This window comes from Phascolarctos cinereus, unplaced genomic scaffold, assembly GCF_003287225.1.
Source record: "Phascolarctos cinereus isolate Bilbo 61053 unplaced genomic scaffold, phaCin_HiC Scaffold_9;HRSCAF=440, whole genome shotgun sequence".
Lineage (NCBI taxonomy): Eukaryota > Metazoa > Chordata > Mammalia > Diprotodontia > Phascolarctidae > Phascolarctos > Phascolarctos cinereus.
Window position 1 is genome coordinate 116,896,397 of NW_027556402.1, and position 19,138 is coordinate 116,915,534.

The window sequence follows — 19,138 nt, forward strand, 5'->3', positions numbered from 1 at the left end:
CCCTTATCTCTCTCCCTGGTACAGCTACACAGAGCTGGGCTGCTCAGGGCCCAGCCCTCAGATCATGTCTCTGGAAGCCTCCCAATTCCTTAGTAAGTTCCTGTGTTGTGAGAAAGCTTTCCCTTGTTGCAGAGCATTCTTTCATCAAGACAGAGGGAGAGGGGTGTCCTTGGCCAGCCCAAGGACTCTTCCTCCTTCCAGACTCCAAAGATCTATCCCCCTCCCTGTCCGGTATACTCCCTGTACTTTCCCATCCATAGCCCCTAAAGACACCTGCACCTTTGGATTACCTCGTCAGTGTTCCTGGCATTTCTTTCCCATGCTCTTTTCCATATAAACCCTAGCTCGACCCCTGATCCAGCTGCTTGATTTGGATGTGCATACCCCTTGCAGCTGTGTGCTAATAAATCCACATTTTAAATTACGTCTGGGTCTCGCTCGAAGATTTCTCAGTACAACAGATAGACCTTTTAAATGTTTTGAGACCATTTTTGTGAGCTCTTTCATTGTTTCTTAAGATTAGCGCCCCCAGGGCTTTTAGCCATGCCTCATATTAAATGGTCTCCAGACCTCTTCACCTTCCTGTATTGTTTGTAGTATATGGCATCCAGGACTTACTACAGTATCCCATATGTGATCTTAACAATGTAGGGGATTGGGGCAGCTAGGTGGGGCAGTGGATAGAGCACGGGCCCTGAAGTCAGGAGGACCTGAGTTCAAATCTGACCTCAGACCAAACACTTGACACTTACTAGCCGTGTGACCCTGGGGAAGTCACTTAACCCGAATTGCCTAAAAAAGCAAAAAAAAAACAATGTAGGGGATTGTTTGGGGGTCTTAAAAGGAGTTCCACAAAAATCAGATCTGCCAGTGAATGTGTAAAGCAGTTGACCCATATTTTATGGTACATTTTAACTTACAAGGTAGGGCTTAGGGATTTAGGAGGGACTACGAGAATGGGACATGGGGGCAGGAGTAATAAGGAAACCATAAAACTGGGGTGGGCGTGAGACCCTGAAACTGAGGCAGCTGCTGAAGCCTCCAGAAGAAAGTGCCCCTACACCCTGGGACCAGATTGATAATTTAGTGTGATATAGGTAAGGGGGAGGAAGTATGTAGCAGAAGGAGCAACTCTGGCTCTGGACTCGGAAGGCCTGGGCCTAAGTCCTGCTTTGGTGCTGACTACTTGTGTGACTTTGGGTAAATCCCTTCACCACTCTGAGCTTCACTTTGCTCATGTGTCAAATTGAGGTGATTGTGCTGGGTGATTTCTGAAGTTCTTTCTAGCACAACATCTATGATTCTATGATCCATCCAATTGGACACGATGGAACTGTTACTAATAGTAGGATTACTGATTCTAATGGCATGATGATTCATTTGGGTTACTGCTATTCCTGTACACCTGCTAACATTGTTTTTTTATAGTTCTAATTTATTTTTGCCTCATTGAATGTTAAACCTCATAGTCTTAATTCGTATTTCTTGAATTATTAATGATGTATTTTTTAAAAATTGGTACTATATATCTTTTTTTTTCAATTATTTTTTGACCAGCTGTCAACTAGAGGTATTATTAGGCGAAAGAAAGAAAGAAAGAAAGAAAGAAAGAAAGAAAGAAAGAAAGAAAGAAAGAAAGACAGAAAGAAAGAAAGAAAAAGAAAAGGTGATTTTCACTTCCAAATGGTTGGTCATCTCTGGTTTTTTCTCTTTATAGACTTGTAGAATTTTAGAGCTGGAAAAGGGTATTAGAGGACATCTAGTTTGGACTTATTTATTTTAGTGGTGGACAACCCAAGGTCAAGGGGTTAAATGATTTGCCTGTGGTCACACAGCTGTCTGTGGCAGAGTTAGGACCAGAACCTGAGATTTTCTGACTTTTGCTCTAATGCTCTTTTTTTTAAAAATCAGTTTATTTTGATTTATCAACAATAACTTCCATAAGCTTTTGAATTTTAAATTTTCCTTCCCCTCCTCACCTCTCTCCCCAAGACAGCACGCAATCTGATATAGGCTATACATATACATTCCTATTATACATATTTTCACATTAGTGATGTTGTAAAGAAGAATTAGACCAATGGGAGGAACCATCAGAAAGATGAAACAAAACACAACAGAAGAAAAAAATAGCAAATAGTGTGGTTTAATCTGCATATAAACTTCATAGTTCTTTCTCTGGATGTGGATAGCATTTTCCATTATGAGGCTTTTGGAGATATCTTAGATGCTTGTATTGCTGAGAAGGACTAAGTCTATCAATGTTAGTCATTGCACAACATGGCAGTTACTGTGTACAATGTTCTCTTGGTTCTGCTCACTTCACTCAGTATGAGACCATACAAGTCTTTCCAGGTTTTTCTGAAGTCTGCCTGTTCATCATTTCTTTTTTTTTTAATTTTATTAATTTATTTTGATTTATCAACAATCACTTCCATGTGCTTCTGAGTTGAAAATTTTTCTCCCTCTTCCTCCACCCCACCCTACCCAAGACGGCACACAATCTGGTATAGGCTTTACATTTACATTCCTATTAGACATATTTTCATATTAGTGAAGTTGTAAGTAAAAATTAAAACCAGTAGGAGGAACCATCAGACAGATGAAACAAAACTCAACAGAAGGTAAAAATAAGTGATAATGATTCAACTTCCATAGTTCTTCCTTTGGATGTGGAGAGCATTTTCCATCCCAAGGCCTCTGGAGTTGTCTTAGATCCTTGTAACACTGAGAAGGGTTAAGTCTATCCAAGTTAGTCATCGCATAAGATGGCTGTTATTGTGTACAAAGTCCTCTTGGTTCTGCTCATTTCACTCAGCTTCAGACCATACAAGTCTTTCCAGGTTTTTCTGAAGTCTGCCTGTTCATCATTTCTTGCTAAGAGGTTTTTTTTTTTGTTTTGTTTTTTGGCCAGGCAATGGGGTTAAGTGACTTGCCCAGGGTAACACAGCTAGTAAATTGTCAAGTATCTGAGGCCAGATTTGAACTCAGGTCCTTCTGGCTCCAAGGCCTGTTCATCATTTCTTACAGCACAATAGTATTCTATTACATTCATATACCACAACTTGTTCAGCCATTCCCCAATTGATGGACATCCTCTCAATTTCCAATTTTTTGACACCACAAAAAGAGCCGCTATAAATATTTTTGTACATATGGGTCCTTTTCCCATTTGTATGATCTCTTTGGGATACAGCCTAGAAATGCTATTGCTGGGTCAAAGGGTCTAATTTCCACAATTACTTGGTCCTATTTCTAATTTTATTACATTGTTCTCTAGAACATGGTAGTAAGGATTTCTGCCACTTTGTATTTACTCATTTTTTTGTGTGTCCTGGCATTTTTGTTAAATAGATTTTATTAGTATTTTTATATCACCTAAATTTCCCCCTTTGTTCCTTCCCTTCCACCTCCTAGAGAGCATTCTCTATAATAGATCATTTTTTTAAAGGAAGTAAAAAGAAAAAAGAGTAAGTGAATAAAAATTTAACAGTCAATCCAGTACATTGAAAAATATCTGGCATTATATGTAATGCTCACATCCAGAAACACCATGCCCCTCCAAACCTCTGTAAAGAATGGGAAAAGATGCCATCTTATTATTTCTTCTTTGGGGCCAAGCTTGTTCTTTTGCATTTTGCACCATTCATTTTTGATTATTTTGTGGTGGTTCTTTCCATTTACATTGTTATAGTCATTGTATATATTGTTTTCTTGGCTTTGCTTACTTTACTTTGCATTAGTTTGTGGAAGTCTTTCCTTGCTTCTCTATATTCATCATTTCTTGCAGCAAAGTAATGATCTTGTACATTCACATACCACAGTTTGTGTAGTCTTTCCATAAATGATGCACATCTACTTTGTTTCTAGTTCTTTACTATCGCAAAAAGTGCTGCTAGACGTACTTTGGTATAGAATCTTTCTTTTTGTCAATTACCATATCTCTAGGAATCTTTGGGTCAAAGCGAATGCATATTTTTACCATATTGTTTGGGTCATCTCAGATTGCTTTCCAGAATGATTGTGTAGCTCCAGCAACAATGCCCATCTTGAAAGGACCCCTCCAACAATGACTGTTCCTATCTTTTATCATTTTGCCAATTTTTAGGGTGTAAGTTTTAATTTGCACATCTCTATTATTAGCGTTCTGGAGCATTTCACATTGGTTTTAATAGTTTGCAATTCTTCTTTTAAGATTAAAATTGTAAGATCCTTTGTGTGTCCCAGTATTTTTTTTTAATCTGGTTGAAAGCTGTAGTTTTATTGGTATACGGAATTCCTGGTCTGAAAACTCCACCAATGCAGATTCACAATTACTCTTGCAATTTCTAGTCTTAGAGACTCACCTGGGGAACTGAGAGATTAAGTGATTTGCCCAGGATCATTGAGCCAGGATGTTTTAAGAGGCAAGACTCCAGGCCCAGATCTTGACTCCTTTGCTGAGAGACCAGTATAGACCAGTTCCCTAACCACTGTTCCAGGATGCCTCTCGTGTTGCAGCATATAATCAGATTTCTTTTTTTTGCTTTTTGGTGAGGCGAGATTGGGGTTAAGTAATGTGTCTAAGGTCACACAGTTAGTAAGTGTTAAGTATCTGAGGCTGGATTTGAACTCAGGTCCTCCTGACTCCAAGGCCAATGTTCTATTCACTGTGCCACCTAGCTGCCCCATATGATCAATTTTTGTGAAAAAGATGCTCGCTCCCACTTACAGTAAATTTTGTAGCTTTATAAAGCATATGGCTCCTATCATGCTTCTGACATTTACAAAGTTCTTTCCCTACATCCTTTCAGTGAGAACTGTCATGGATAGACTGCTGAACTGAGAGTTATGCTAGACAATGTCATATTGTGCCTCTGATACTTACTAGCTTTATATTCTTGAAAAAGTCACAACTTCCCTGAACCTCAGTTTCCTCATCTGTAAAAAGAGGATTATAATACATTTAGTAATTACCTCTCAGGATTGTTATAAGCATCAAGTTTGTAAAGTGTTTTTTGCAAATGACAAAACATAGGTAAATGTCAGTTTATATAATTAATGCAAATATTATTTGAGGAGAGAAGAGACAGACTTATACAAATGATACTTATCCACAATGGCCAGCATCTTTACAGTCACACTTAAAAACAGTCTCAAGTAATATGCACAAAGAAATAATTGTATTCTCTGTATCTTTTACCGTATTGGGTTTTTTTTTGCCACCTTAAAGGCTCTCCAGCAAGATATCTCCCTTCTATGTGTCAAAATCATAAAATTGCATGAAAGATATAATAGCACAGATAACTTTGTTCTATGACTTTCTGATGGTTAATATTAAGCTAGTCATAAAATAAGGAAACATGGTAGTCAAGAGTGTTTGTTGTTCTCATGGAGGATCAGAGGCCAGAAGGATGGAGGAAAGAATGAGTGATTATGAGAAGGGTGGTGATTGGGAACTGTGAGGCTAATGGAGCTCACTCTTCTTAGCAGAGGAGTAGGCTGAGTCATCTCCTGTAATCGAGGTAACCATTGGGAACTGGAGGTAAAGGGTAAAAGTCACTGCACAAGGTATGATGATAAGCCTTGAATAACTAAGCATAATTGGAACTATGGAATGGAGAAGGCTTGCCACACAGCAGAGAGCACAGCTAAGGATACGTTCTGTACCTTTCTGTTTCCAGTTATTTGTTGTATTGCTATATTGATGCAAATGTCTCTTGTAGCATTTTATTGTTCTTAACCATGTGGAAAAGATGTAGAGTGCTGACTAAATGACCCACTGAAACATGCCTTTCTGATTTCTGTGGAAGATTTTATTTTGATTTCTGGCTCCTTGTCTCACTTAATCTAGGCTTCACTCATTTGCTATCAGGGACAGAGTTTAGCCACAACTCACAACTCCACTCCCCTTGTTAGCAGGCTTCTTCTTGAAGCCTTCTGGGAAAAGTGTATGCCTTCTGTGATATGTAAGCCCATCACCCTAGAAAATTGTACGGTTAAATTTTTTTTTACCAGAATTGTCTGTTAGTTTCTTTTTCTCAATTCAGTTCACATTTATCAAGCACTTTGTTTCAGTTCTAGGATTTCAGGGAATATAAAGCTTCATTGCTGATACACAAAGCAATTTGCTGAGCTCATCCAAGAAGAATACAAGACATTTATATTGTGTCTCCCTTCTTTATCCTGGCTAGGGTGAAATAAAGCCACCTGTATATTTAAGTGCTGTACTGTTAACAGGCCAGTTCTGAATGGACTGTGAAAGTGAGGGGCTATGTGATTTTTTTACTGAAGAACTTAGAGCCTCTTACAGATGTATCAGTCTATAATTTGTAAGCAGAAGTAAGGTCCCTTTGAACATACCAGTCATGAGTAGATTAGATTAAATAGAATTCCTTTGGAGTCCAAGTCTACACTAATGAAATTCATCTTTTTGGTCACTTTAGCTATCTCTCTCCATGGCCTTTCTTATTTCTCTGGATTTGGCCTAATAGCCTGTATCATCACAAATCAGCCTTTTGGTAGATGGTGAAAGAACTGGAGATCATTCATTCAAAAAGACCATAAGCTACTTGTCCTCTTTTTGTGGCAAAAGTTTTTAAAATGCAGTCCGTTCAATGCAGCATCTGAAATAAACTTAGCTTGGAAGAACCTTAGAGTAGGTCCTTCACCTTTTTGTGTCCTGGACTCCTTTGTTAGCCTGGTTAAGCCTTCTAAGAATAATGTTTTGAAATGTATGCAATAAAATACTATGAAATAGTACTGTAAAGGAAACTACTTATGTTGAAATAAAGATGTAATTTTTTTAAAGGCAATTAGGTTAAGTAACTTGCCCAGGGTCATACAGCTAGTAAGTGTCATTTGGTTTGAGGTCACATTTGAACTCAGGTCCTCCTGACTTCAGGGCTGGTACTCTATTCACTTTGCCACCTAGCTGTCCCCAAAGATGTAATTTTTTTTCCTTATCCAAGTTCATAGACCACAGGTTAAAAATCTCCTGTCTAGGCAGATCATGTTGAAAAGGGTACAAGATCTAGGTGTGTACTGCAGAGTCTGTTTAGAATATTTACATTGACTTAGAGTTTCGATAAAGGAAGAAGAAAAAGTATTTTGAGGGAAATCTTGAAACTGCCATCCCAGAGCAAACTTGGACTAGCTGCCAACATAAATAGCTTGATTTGAGAAATCCACAGCTCTTTACTTTATGCTAAAGTCTCATGGTTTTTGTTGAATCATGTCAAATGACAAACATGGATTTCACCCTAGAGGAGCTTAATAGAGGTGCCATGAGATAATTCCGAAGAAATAGTTTTAAAGCAATTACTAACAACAAAAAACCATAGAAGATAGATAAATATGTAAATACTGAGGAAATTTGTAATAAAGTAAAGGTATGAGTGGAATTGATCCCAGATCTTTAGGGTAGGGAATTTTGAACCAGATTTTCTTGAAGGATTGTGTGTGTTTGGTGGGGCAGGAGGAGGCTTCATTTAGATGGAGGAAATGGCATCTATAGAAGTAGAGTTTATTGTGTTTTCCTGACTGTTGAGGGCTGGGAAGAAGGATTGGAACAGAAAATCAAGTAACATAAATTCAAGGCATGAGCAGAAGGAAGTTTGTGGAGAACAGGTTACTAGACTGAGGAATTTAGATTTTAAAAGAATAGGCTATATAAAGAACTTTGTCATCTATAAGAATATGAGTCATTCTCTAATTGATAAATGGTAAAAGGATATGAACAAGAAGTTTTCCAATGAAGAAATCAAAACAATTTGTAGACCATATGAAGAAATGCTCTAAATCGTTATTGATTAGAGAAATGCAAATTAAAGCAAACTTGAGATATCATTTAATATTTATTAGATTGGCTAAAATGATTGAAGGGGAAAATAACAAATGGAGGGGATGTGAAAAAACTGGGACATTAATTCACTGTTGGTGGAACTGTGAACTGATCCAACTATTCTGTAGAGCAATCTGGAATTGTGCCCGTAGCGTTATTAAACTGCCTGTACCCTTTGATCCAGTAATACCGCTGCTAGGTCTGTTTCTCAAGGTGATCAGGGGAAAAAAGAAAAAAAATCTTTATGTTCAAAAATATAGCAGCTCTCTTTGTGGTGGCAAAGAACTAGAAACTATGGAGATGGCCATCAATTGGGAAATAGCTGAACAAGTTGTGGTATATGATTGTGATGGAATAGTACTGTTATTATAAAAAATAATGAGCTTGATGATCTTCCGAAAACATGGATAGGCTTGCATGAAATAATGAAGAGCAAAATGAGCAGAACCAAGAGAACAGTGTATACAGTAATAGCAATATTGTTTTAAGAACAATTTTGAATAACTAATTTTGACTATCATAAATACCCAAATTATCAACAAAGGACATATGAAGGAAGACACTATCTGCATCCAGAGAAAGAACTGATAAATAGAAGTATGTACAAAATGATGTTTTACACACACACACACACACACACACACACACACACACACACACGTATAGATAGTAACCATCTCTAGGGTGGGGGAGGGAGGAAAGGGAAGAAAAAAAGGAAAAAAGTTAGTATCATACAATCTTTTTTTTTCCTATTCTACTATGTTATGGAAATTCTGTTTTTAATTTTTAAGTTCAGAAAAAAGTAAATAAAGTGAAAAATAAATAAAAGACTGGAAGTAAAGACTCAATGAGGATTTTTGAATAGGCAAAGGACAGTCATAGAATGTGAGCTAGATGGGATCTTAGAGGTGATCTAGGCCTATTCCCTCATTTTTCCCAATTAACTTATATTTATACTTTTTATATCATCCTCATTTCCCAACATAACATCTCTCATTCAATCCAAATATTTGAGCAAAACCCAACTGGCAAAACCATGTCTGCAACATTCTATACCCATAGCCCTCCACCTCTCTACTGACAGGAAGGAGGTGTGTTGCCCCTTATGTTCTGTGGGATCAAGGTTATTCGTTGCAATTAATTTGGACTCAGTGGTAACATTTTAAAGTTCTTTTTGTTTGTGGTATTGTGGTCGTTGTCTTAATGGAAACTGAGTCTTAGGTCATGAAAAAAGCAAGAGTTTAGGGAAGATTATCCGAAATGTATGAAGGAGGGATTAGGAGTTATATATTGAATAGAGAAACTGGAAGCAAGTAGACCGCCTAGGAGGAGACTAATGGAAAAAGGAGAAGGAAATAAGTATTTAGATAGTACCTGCTATCTAACAGTCACTGTGCTATGTGCTTTCCAAATATGTCGTTCGATCCTTGCAACCTTGGAATGTGGGTGCTATTATTATCTCTATTTTACAATTGAGGAAATTGAGGCAAACTTGTCCAGGGTCACACAGCCAGTAAGTGTCTGAGACTGGGTTTGAACTCAACTCTTCCTGACCTGAGGTACAGCGCTCCATCCACTGTTCTACCAGCTCCTTCCGAAGTACTTCAGATATGTGATGAGAGTCTGAATAAAGGAGGAATAAAAACTAACACCAAGATATAATTCTAGGATCTTGGAGGATGATTATCCTCATTGACATTCATGGAGATGTTGGGAAAGGAGTATAATTTTTGTAGCGAAGATTTTGACTCAGGGAGAGTTTCAGGTGTCAGGGGCACTTCAGTGGAGATGCCTTCTAAGGAGTTAGAAATAGGGTACTGGGACAAGGGTGAGAAGCCAGGTGTAGATGTAAGCAGCAAAATTATTTACATGCAGGTACATTGTGGTCAAAACTATGAGAATAAATGAGATCCAAGAGCGGTGAGTGTCGATTGAGAAAAATAGAAGTGTTAAACCTTGAAAAAATGCCCAAGGTAAAAGGTGAATGCAATCAGAGAGAAAGCTGGGAGAATCAATAGAGCACAATGTTATTTTGAAGCTAAGGGTGGAGAATGTTTCCAAAGTCTGGGGTGTGGTGGTCAGCCATATCAGATGCAACTGAAAAGTCTAGAAAGATAAGAACTGAGACTGAAGGTGACCCTGGGTGAGTCAGTTTCAGTAGAATGGTGAAATGCAGAATTTTAGAAGGCAGAAATTGAGTTACAGGTAGTAAAGGAGAGTGTTGAAGAGGGGATTAGAACAAAGATGCAGCATCTAATTAGCTGTGGAGTTGAGAATATCATTTGGATTTTTCATTGTTTTTGTTGTTCCAGAGGAGAGAAAAATCTCCACTTTTTGTTTTTGCAGGAAATGATGCCAAAACTTATAAAAACCAGATTTTGAAGTTTCAGGAAAAACTGTCATTTTTACAAGAAGAAAATAAAAAAAGATCTCTGGAGCTGTCGAATGCCTTGAATAAGATCAAATGTACCAGTTCAGAAAGAACAGTTCCTGCTGCAGAACTTAAAGGTTTGTTCCAGAAAAGGTTTTTCCTTTCTCCCCTCCTCCCTCTCTCTGCAGAATTTTGATTTTCAGACTCAGTTCTCTTCCATCTGCATGAATATCAGGCCTGATCATTTCCATGTTAGGGAGGCAGAATTCAGGGAAGTGATTGTTCCTTCTTGGCTGGATGGCAGTGTTAACTTCCCCCTATCACATCCCATAGGGTCCTTGGGCTTCAGAGTAATGTTGAGATCAGGACTTTCCAAGGCACATGTGAGACTCATTGTCCTATGGGAACCTAAATGAACTTCCAGATTATAGCACCCCATTTGCCTTCTTTCTGGATGCATGTTTGCATCATCTCATTCTGCCTCTCTCAGCACTCTCCTTTTATCCCTACCCAAGATGCCCCCTGCCACAAAGTAGGCAGGAGCAACTCTCTTTACTACTCATGTGCATTAAACCTTACATTCTCTATATTTAAATTTTTTTGTTTTCTTTTTTAAATTAATTTATTTTGATTTATCAACAATCATTTCCATAAGCTTTTGAGTTTTAAATTTTTCTCCTCTACTCTTCCTTCCTCCCTCCCAAAGATGGCTTGCAATCTGATATAGGCTATACATGTACATTCCTATTAAACATATTTTCATGTAAGTGATGTCATAAGGAAGAATTACAACCAATATAAGGAATCATCAGAAAGAGGAAACAAAACAAAACAAAACAGAAGGAAAAAAATAGCAAATAGTATGCTTCAATCTGCATTCAAATTCCATAGTTCTTTCTTTGGATGTGGATAGCATTTTCCATCATGAGGCCTCTGGAGATGTCTTAGATCCTTGTAATGCTGAGAAGGGTTAAGTTTATCAATATTAGTCATCGCACAACTTGGCTGTTATTGTGTATAACATTCTCCTGGTTCTGCTCACTTCACTCAGCATCAGACTGTACAAATCTTTCCAGGTTTTTCTGAAGTCAGCCTGTTCTTCATTTCTTATAGCACAATAGTATTCCATTACATTCATATACCACAGCTTGTTCAGCCATTCCCCAAATGATGGGCATCCCCTCAATTTCCAATTCTTTGCCACCACAACAAGAGCTGCTATAAATACCTCATGGTCATTGCACCCTATTTTTTTCAGTTCAAAAACTGGTTTATAACCTTTCATCGCATTATCATCACATGATATAAAATTCTGTCACTCCACTTAAAAGGTCAACAGAGCAGCAGTGTATTCCCCCGTGTCATATGGATATGCATTTATCTCTCAGAACCTAGATTTCTCAGTGTGTGGCATGTGCATTGTCGGTATATTTGCATGGTTTGTTTAGAGCGCTGCAGTACTAACAGTATTGTCACTCAACCCAATGAAAAGTCATAGGTGTGAGAGGTCACAGGAGGAGAGGGTGGGTAGGCAAAGTTTCCATGAGTAAGTCCCATGATATGGTATGCATCTTCCTGCACTAGCTAAACTGTACAGTTTGTCTGCCAGTGATACAATTTAGTAATAAATGATTTTTAAGTAATACCGGCACAATTTAAAAAAAAAGCTTCACATAATGGTTGTACCCCACTTTTTTGCAAAAAAAAAATCTGACAAAATCTGCGATAATTATGTGGTGAAATACAGTAATATTAAACATATTGCCATGTGCCAAAGCCACATGCTAAGCTCTGGAGATATAGACCCAAAAGACTCCCCTTATTACCTTCTGATGGAGGGAAATAGAACATTTAGGGTAATAGTAGCCAGGGAGGGATAATTTGGTTTGGAAAGTTTTAGGGATGATGACTGAAGCCACTGGGGTCAAAGTTGTATTGATTAAGCTTCTGAAACTAGAAAAAGGATGTGGAGGATGGAGGAAGAGACAGCAGTGGGTCTTTTGAGTATAGTGGCATGATATAGGTAGTGAAGAAATAACCAGGGAGTGAAGAGTAGCTGCAACCTAAGCCTAAATGAAGTGATCAACTGAGCCAACCACTATCCATCACAGCAAGGCCCCCAACTGTGAATTCTAAGTATGAAAAGATTAAACCTTCCAGGGCTTGGTTTTGGGGCTGGGCAGCATGGCAGCTGGTGAGGAAATGGCCAGAAAATGAAATTCAACTGTGTAACTTCATAAAGAGGAGTAATGTGATAGAAGTCTGGAAGGGTACACTAGAGCCATATTGTGAAGATTCTGTGCTAACCTGACATGTTCCCATGAATAAGCTGAGTCACAGGAGACAATCATGGTTCTTAGATGTCCCCTTGACCTCTCCATTACCTTGCAGCCAGTATTCTCTTCAGGATGTGATAGATAGGGCAAGGTGATGACTTTGTGTTTTATGATTATTAATAGTAAAAATAATAACTAGCATTTTATTTAGTAGAAAAATTAAATCCTATTTTATTCTAGAGGCAGTCACTAAAGACTCTCTTGAGCAGGAGCTTACATAGTTAGATCTGTGCTGTAGGAAAACTATTTTAGCAGCTGTGTAGAAAAAGACTGGAGAAGAGAAAGTAATGCCTGGCAGGTGTGATAGGGGCCTGAACTAGGGTGGTGGTTGTCCGTGTGAGAGAAGAGGAGGAGATGGATGTGAAGGAGGTGGTGGAAGCAGGACCAGTTAGATTTAGCAACTTATTGGAAATGGGCAATGTGGAAAAGGAGTGTAGGATGACTCTGAGATTGTAAAGCTGAGCATTTGGGAGAGTGGTGGTGGTCTTGTTGCCTGATAAAGACGTTTGGAGGAAGATATTCCTAGAGAGGAAGAGACGAGTTCTTTTTGGGACATGTTGAGTTTGAGTTACTTGTAGGATTTCCAGGTGGTGGTCTCCATCACGTATATGATGATGAGGCTCCAGCATAAGCCTAGATATGCAGATTTAGGAGTCATCTGCATACATACCATAACTGAACCTTTTGCAGCTAGTGGGATTACTGAGAGAGAGGGTATAGAGAGAGTAAAGGGCCTAATACAGAGCCAAGAAAATGAAAGTTTTTATTGGGGAACTCAAAAATGTTCCTGTTGTCTGTGTAATCAAAAATCGAATGAAGTAACATTGACCAAATTGAATTGATAGAAGGAAGAAAGCAAGCATTTATTAAGCACCTTACTGTGTGCTATGGGATGTACGGGTGTGCAGAGGGGACCAACACATGTGGTTTGAGGGTTGCCGAGCCCTTTTCAGGGCTGCTCATCCATCTGTCACTCAGCTCTCACCTGGGACTCCAAGAAGCTGTAGCATGTGCTGCAGTCACATTTTGATGAAATAATCTCGGCCTACATACTAAACCAGGTTGAGGGTAACTGACAGGCCACAAACCTGTCAGTGAGTTGGGGGATATCTACCCCAAACATGCAAAGACTTCCCCCAGAAGAATGGGTGGATGAGAACAATTTGTTCCAATAGCAATGAAGGCTAAAGCAGGCACTATGGAGAGCCTAGAGCTTGTTCAGAGATCAAAGATGCCAAGGTCATCCCTTGCATCCCAGGCCATTGCCAGCCATCCTGACTTTTTTCTTGCCAGTGGACTTTGATGACTTAGGAAGAGGGAATGAGTCTGACGATTTTGTGCTGTGCTTCCTCACTTAAATCCAATTCATGCATGAGTCAAGACATCACTCTGTGATGTCACTGGTCCTCATAGAAACCAAGGACATACTATGTGCCAGGCACTGTGGTAGGCGCTTTACAAATAATGTTTCATTTGATCCTCAACAACCTTGGGACCTAATGCTATTATTATTATTGTTATCATTTTATAGTTGGGGAAACTGAGGCAGAAATCAAGTAATTTGCCCAGAGTCACCCAATCAATAAGTGAGGTCATTTGAAGATAGGTCTTCCTAATTACAGGCTAGCACTCTATATTCTATGGTGCCATCTAGTTGCCTCTAATTGGAGTGTGTTGTAGCCAAAAGAACCACGCATTTGAATCAGAGGACCTGGGCTCAAATCCTGTGTCTGCAGCTTACCCTTGTCTCTTAGGGTTAGATGATTTCTATGCACCATTCTGTCTTTAATGCCTATAATCCTAGTGCATTTGGAAAGTTAATGGGAGAATTAACAGAATTAAAGACAATCAACAAGGTTATTCTGTGGCTGAAAATCTCTAGCAGCTATTTAGTGTGTTCATTTGAATAAAAAAATAGATATGAACTCATCTTTGTTTCTGCAGCAGGTAATTCAACTGTGGAATTAGGACTGACATTAAAAGAGGAAGTTGAATTGCTTAAAGGGGAAGAAGTAGATCTAACCTTTAACTTGGAAAACTGAGATAAGAAATAAAGGAAGAGTTATGTGGCAAAGATTTATGATTTCAATTTCCTTGTAGCCTTTTGTTACTATAAATCTTGCTTTGGGGGGAAAAAAGTGTCATCCCAGTACAAATATACAGTGAAAGTTTTATTTGTAAAAGCCAATGCAAGTGCAAGCCTAAGGGACATTACAATGTTTCTAAATTAATAACCTGACACAAAATACCAAAAAGAAGCAAGGGATAGAGATCATGATTGCTAGTCCAATCAGTAAGGCAGAGCATCTGAGCTGTGGGGACAGCAAGGTTGCAGTCAGTAACCTTGAGAAGTGCACCTGCTTTTATCCTGTGGTGGTGGTGGGGGGGTGTTGCTTGTAACCAACACGCAGTCAGGGAGGGACATTTCACTTTCCTTTTGGGATTAGAAAGTAGCTCGATACTGTTATATGTTATAGTGTTGAAGAAGGGAGAGAAGATGAAACAGGTAGGACTTTGTCACTAGTGTGTGATTGTTGGATTCAGCTGTTCTGAGGGATTTCTATGGGTGTGTTTACCAGAAGAGGTTATGTGCCAGGATATACTGCCAAGTGAACTGAGTTCTGGGGTTTGGAGAACACTGTTGGTAACACATCCTTTTCCTAGGTCAATCCTGTAGCATGTTCTGAGCCACTCCTTAGATAGAATGTTATATATGGGAATTGCTTCTTGGTATAGAACTAGTGCAACAGTGTTACTAAAGGGCTTTGCAGTGTTGTTCATCATTTGTTTTAGAAGAGGACCAATGACATCACAATGTCTTGACTCATGCAAGAATTGGATTTAAATGATGCAGAGTTGCACAAAGTCATCAGCCTCACTCGCTCTCTTTCCTGAATCATCAAAGTCCAGTGGCAAGACAAAAGTCAGGATGACTGGTGACGGCTTAGGATGCAGTGCATGATTCTGGTGTCTTCTAGGTCCAACCAAGCTCTGTTGGGCTCCACAGTACATGCTTCAGCCTCCATCACAGCCATTGGAACAAATTGTTCTCATCTGCCCATTTCCTCCCATTTCTGCCTGGAACAGTCTTCATGTGCTTAGGGTAGACATGCCAAGATCGTTTATCAGAGCGTGGCTGCTGTGCATATTACAGCATGCAATGTAGTGGGATTTGGGCAAACTCTATCAATGTCATTGTGAAATGACCTTAGTATTCCTGTTCCAGAATAAGCATGGCCTTGTATTTCAAGATTCTTGAGATATTGAGAAAAAAGTGCATGTAACAGAAGGTCTTGTGACTGCAAAAGTCAAGTATTTCTGTGGGAGTGGATAGAGTGCCAGGCCTGGAGTCAGGAAGACCTGAGTTCAAATTGGACCTCAGATACTTACTAGCTGTGTGACCTGGGGCAAGTCACTTAACCTTGTTTGCATCAGTTTCCTCATTTGTAAAATGAGCTGGAGAAGGAAATAGCAAACCACTCCATGATCTTTGTCAAGAAAACTCCAAATGAGAACAATCTGGAACCATGCCCAAAGGGCTATAAAAATGTGCATACCCTTTGACCCAGCAATAGCACTTCCAGGGCTATATCTCAAAGAGATCATACAAATGGGAAAAGGACCCACATGTACAAAAATATTCATAGCAGCTCTTTTTGTGGTGGCAAAGACTTGGAAATTGAGGGGATGTCCATCAACTGGGGAATGGCTGAACAAGTTGTGGTATATGAATGTAATGGAATACTATTGTGCTATAAGAAATGATGAGACCTGGAAAGATTTTTATGGTCTGATGCTGAGTGAAGTGAGCAGAACCAAGAGAACATTGTACACAATAACAGCCACATTGTGTGATGACTAATATTGATAAACTTAACCTTTCTCAGCAATACAAGGATTTAAGACATCTCCAGAGGCCTCATGATGGGAAATGCTATCCACATCCAAAGAAAGAACTATGGAAGTTGAATTGCTATCTTTTTTTTTTCTTCTGTTGAGTTTTGTTTCCTCTTTCTGATGGTTCCTCCTATTGGGTTTAATTGTTACTTACAACATCACTAATGTGAAAATATGTTTCATAGGAATGTAAACGTATAGCCTATATCAGATTGTGCACTGTCTTGGGGAGGGTGGTGGGGAGGAAGGGGGAGAAAAATTTTCAACTCAAAAGCATATGGAAGTGATTGTTGATAAATCAAAATAAATTAATAAAACAAATTTTGAAAAATTAAAATAAAACAAAATACTTCCTGCCAAAAAAAAACCAAAGAAAACTCCAAATGGCATCACGAAGAGTTTCTGAAACAACTGTACACTTTATACAAAGGAATGGGTTTTTTTTCCTGCATAGATCCCACCAATTGATGTGAAATGTCCAAAAACCCCAAAATATGTAAAATTACAAAATACACTTAAAAAATAAGTCTGAGGTCTCCACACTTGAGGCTTATTCTTCAAAAGGAAGAAAAGAGAAAGGGGATAAAATTATGGCCTGACAAAGCTTTCCATTCCTGACAGATAGAAAGATATTTGCCATAGTGTTTATCCTAAGGTTTATCTTAGATTCTACTATAGAAAGCTAGGTCAAACCATGGATAGAGTCAGGAGGAGCTGAATTCAAATGCCGCTCCAGACTGTTAGTAGCTGTTACCCCCAAGCAAGTCACTTAACCTTTGTCTGCTTTAGTTCCTTTACCTGTAAAAGGAGCATAATAACAGCAACTACCTCCCTGGATTATTGTGAGGATAAACTGGGATAAATGTGTAAATCTGCATACAATATATTATTGTTACTATGATTACTACTATTTATTTCAACAAATATCTATTTATTATCCTTTATTTGTAAAATATCACTCTCATTGTTAGGGATGGAATACTTCAACGAATGCATGTCCTCACAGATATGGGTATCCTTTCTAAGGATACAGAATCCAGGCTTACCTCTACCGTCTCATTTTGTGTTACTCTTGCCTATTTCACTCCCTAGAGGCTTTACTGAATGCCTGTCCACAGTGCAGGAGTACTACTATATTCTTTTAATATTTCATTGGTGCCAGTATAGTACTTGGGGAGTTACAAAGATTAAGGAAGTAAGACATGGCCCCTTCCCAATACTTGGTTGAATGATTGTAGAGTCCACAACCTGGTAAGGGGTAATGACAGATACAAAAATGGCTTTAAGACAAAGTGATAAAAGATGAGTGCGTAAGACATGTAAACCTTGTGCTGAGTAAGATCTGAAGAGAGTGAGCATTGTTACCAACTAGTGTTGGGAGCAGGATACACTTGTTTTACCCTGGAAGAATATAAGCCCCTTGAGGGTAGGGGATGTTTTACATTTTATCTTTGTATTCCCTTCTAGGGCCTAGCTCAGGATCTTGAAAATAGTTGATACTTAGTAGATGCTTTTCAGTTGACTACATTGTCATTTTTCTTAAGCCATCACAAATATTTTTGGGGTTGTTTTTTTTGTTTTTGTTTTTGTTTTTTGTTTTGGCTAGGCAATGGGGTTAAGTGACTTGCCTAGAGTTACACAGCTGGTAAGTGTCAGGTGTCTGAGGCCTGATTTGAACTCAGGTCCTCCTGACTCCAGGGCCCTCTAGCCACTGCACCACCTAGCTGCCCCCCATCACAAATATTTTTTGAATTAATGTTATGGAGATATCATGTGGGGAAAGATTAAGCAGCGTGTGATACATGAATGGAGTGGATGCTGTTGCATTGTAAGAAATGATCATTCAATCAAGCATTTATTGAGTGACTGCCGTGTGCCAGGTATGTTGCTAGGTGCTAGGGACACAAAGCCCCACAGTGCCTCCCCTCAAGGAGCTTATATTCTATCAGCGCAGACAATGAGGACTTATTTAAGTATATATGGAAGAAATACAAAGATTAAAAAAATGAAATACAAGAGAGTTAGGGAAGGTACCAACAATGGGGGTGAGAGTGGATTAGGAAAAGCATCATGTAGGAGGTGGTTCTTAAGCTATATCCTAAAGGAAGAGGGATTCTAGGGAGGAGAGATAAGGAAGGAGTGCATTCCAGGCATGGAGTGGGGCCAGTGAAAAGATAAAAAGAGAGGAGATGGAGTGCCACACACAGGCAACAAGGTGCCAGTTTGGCTGAATCAGAGTGTGAAAGTCTGACGAGGCTAGAAAGGTTGGTTAGGGCCTTTGCTCCCGGAAAGGGCTTTCAAAGCCAAACTGAGCTGTTGACGCTAGAGACAATAGGGGGCCACTGGAGTTTATTCAGTAGAGTAGTGATGTGGTCAGAATGGTGAATATGAATTCCAAAAATTTGGGAATACTTCTGTGAGCTGATGCAGAGTAAGGTAAGCAAAACCTGAAAAATAATATATACTGACTACATAATATATAAATAATAATAATATATAACATATACAAATAATAATATACAATAATATATAATGACTACAACAACACAAAAGGAAAGAACAGCAGCAAGAACCGAAACTGAATGCTGTGTAATTATAGTGGAGAGGAAATGAACAAAAAAGAATCCAATATCTTTTACAAATGTCAATTTTTGTCATTCAAAATTTAATAAACAGCAATTGACACACATTTCCCTATATAAAGAACTGAAA

At 38.7% G+C, this 19,138-nt stretch overlaps 1 protein-coding gene across 1 annotated transcript in view; it reads left to right on the plus strand.

The window, feature by feature from the left end:
• Positions 1–19,138, plus strand: part of MGAT4D (MGAT4 family member D) — a 116,775-nt gene that overhangs the window by 24,410 nt on the left and 73,227 nt on the right. Inside the window, exon 2 of the mRNA XM_020989857.2 lies at positions 10,169–10,330. Coding sequence (XP_020845516.1) covers positions 10,169–10,330 — 162 coding nt within the window. The remainder of the gene's footprint in view (positions 1–10,168; positions 10,331–19,138) is intronic.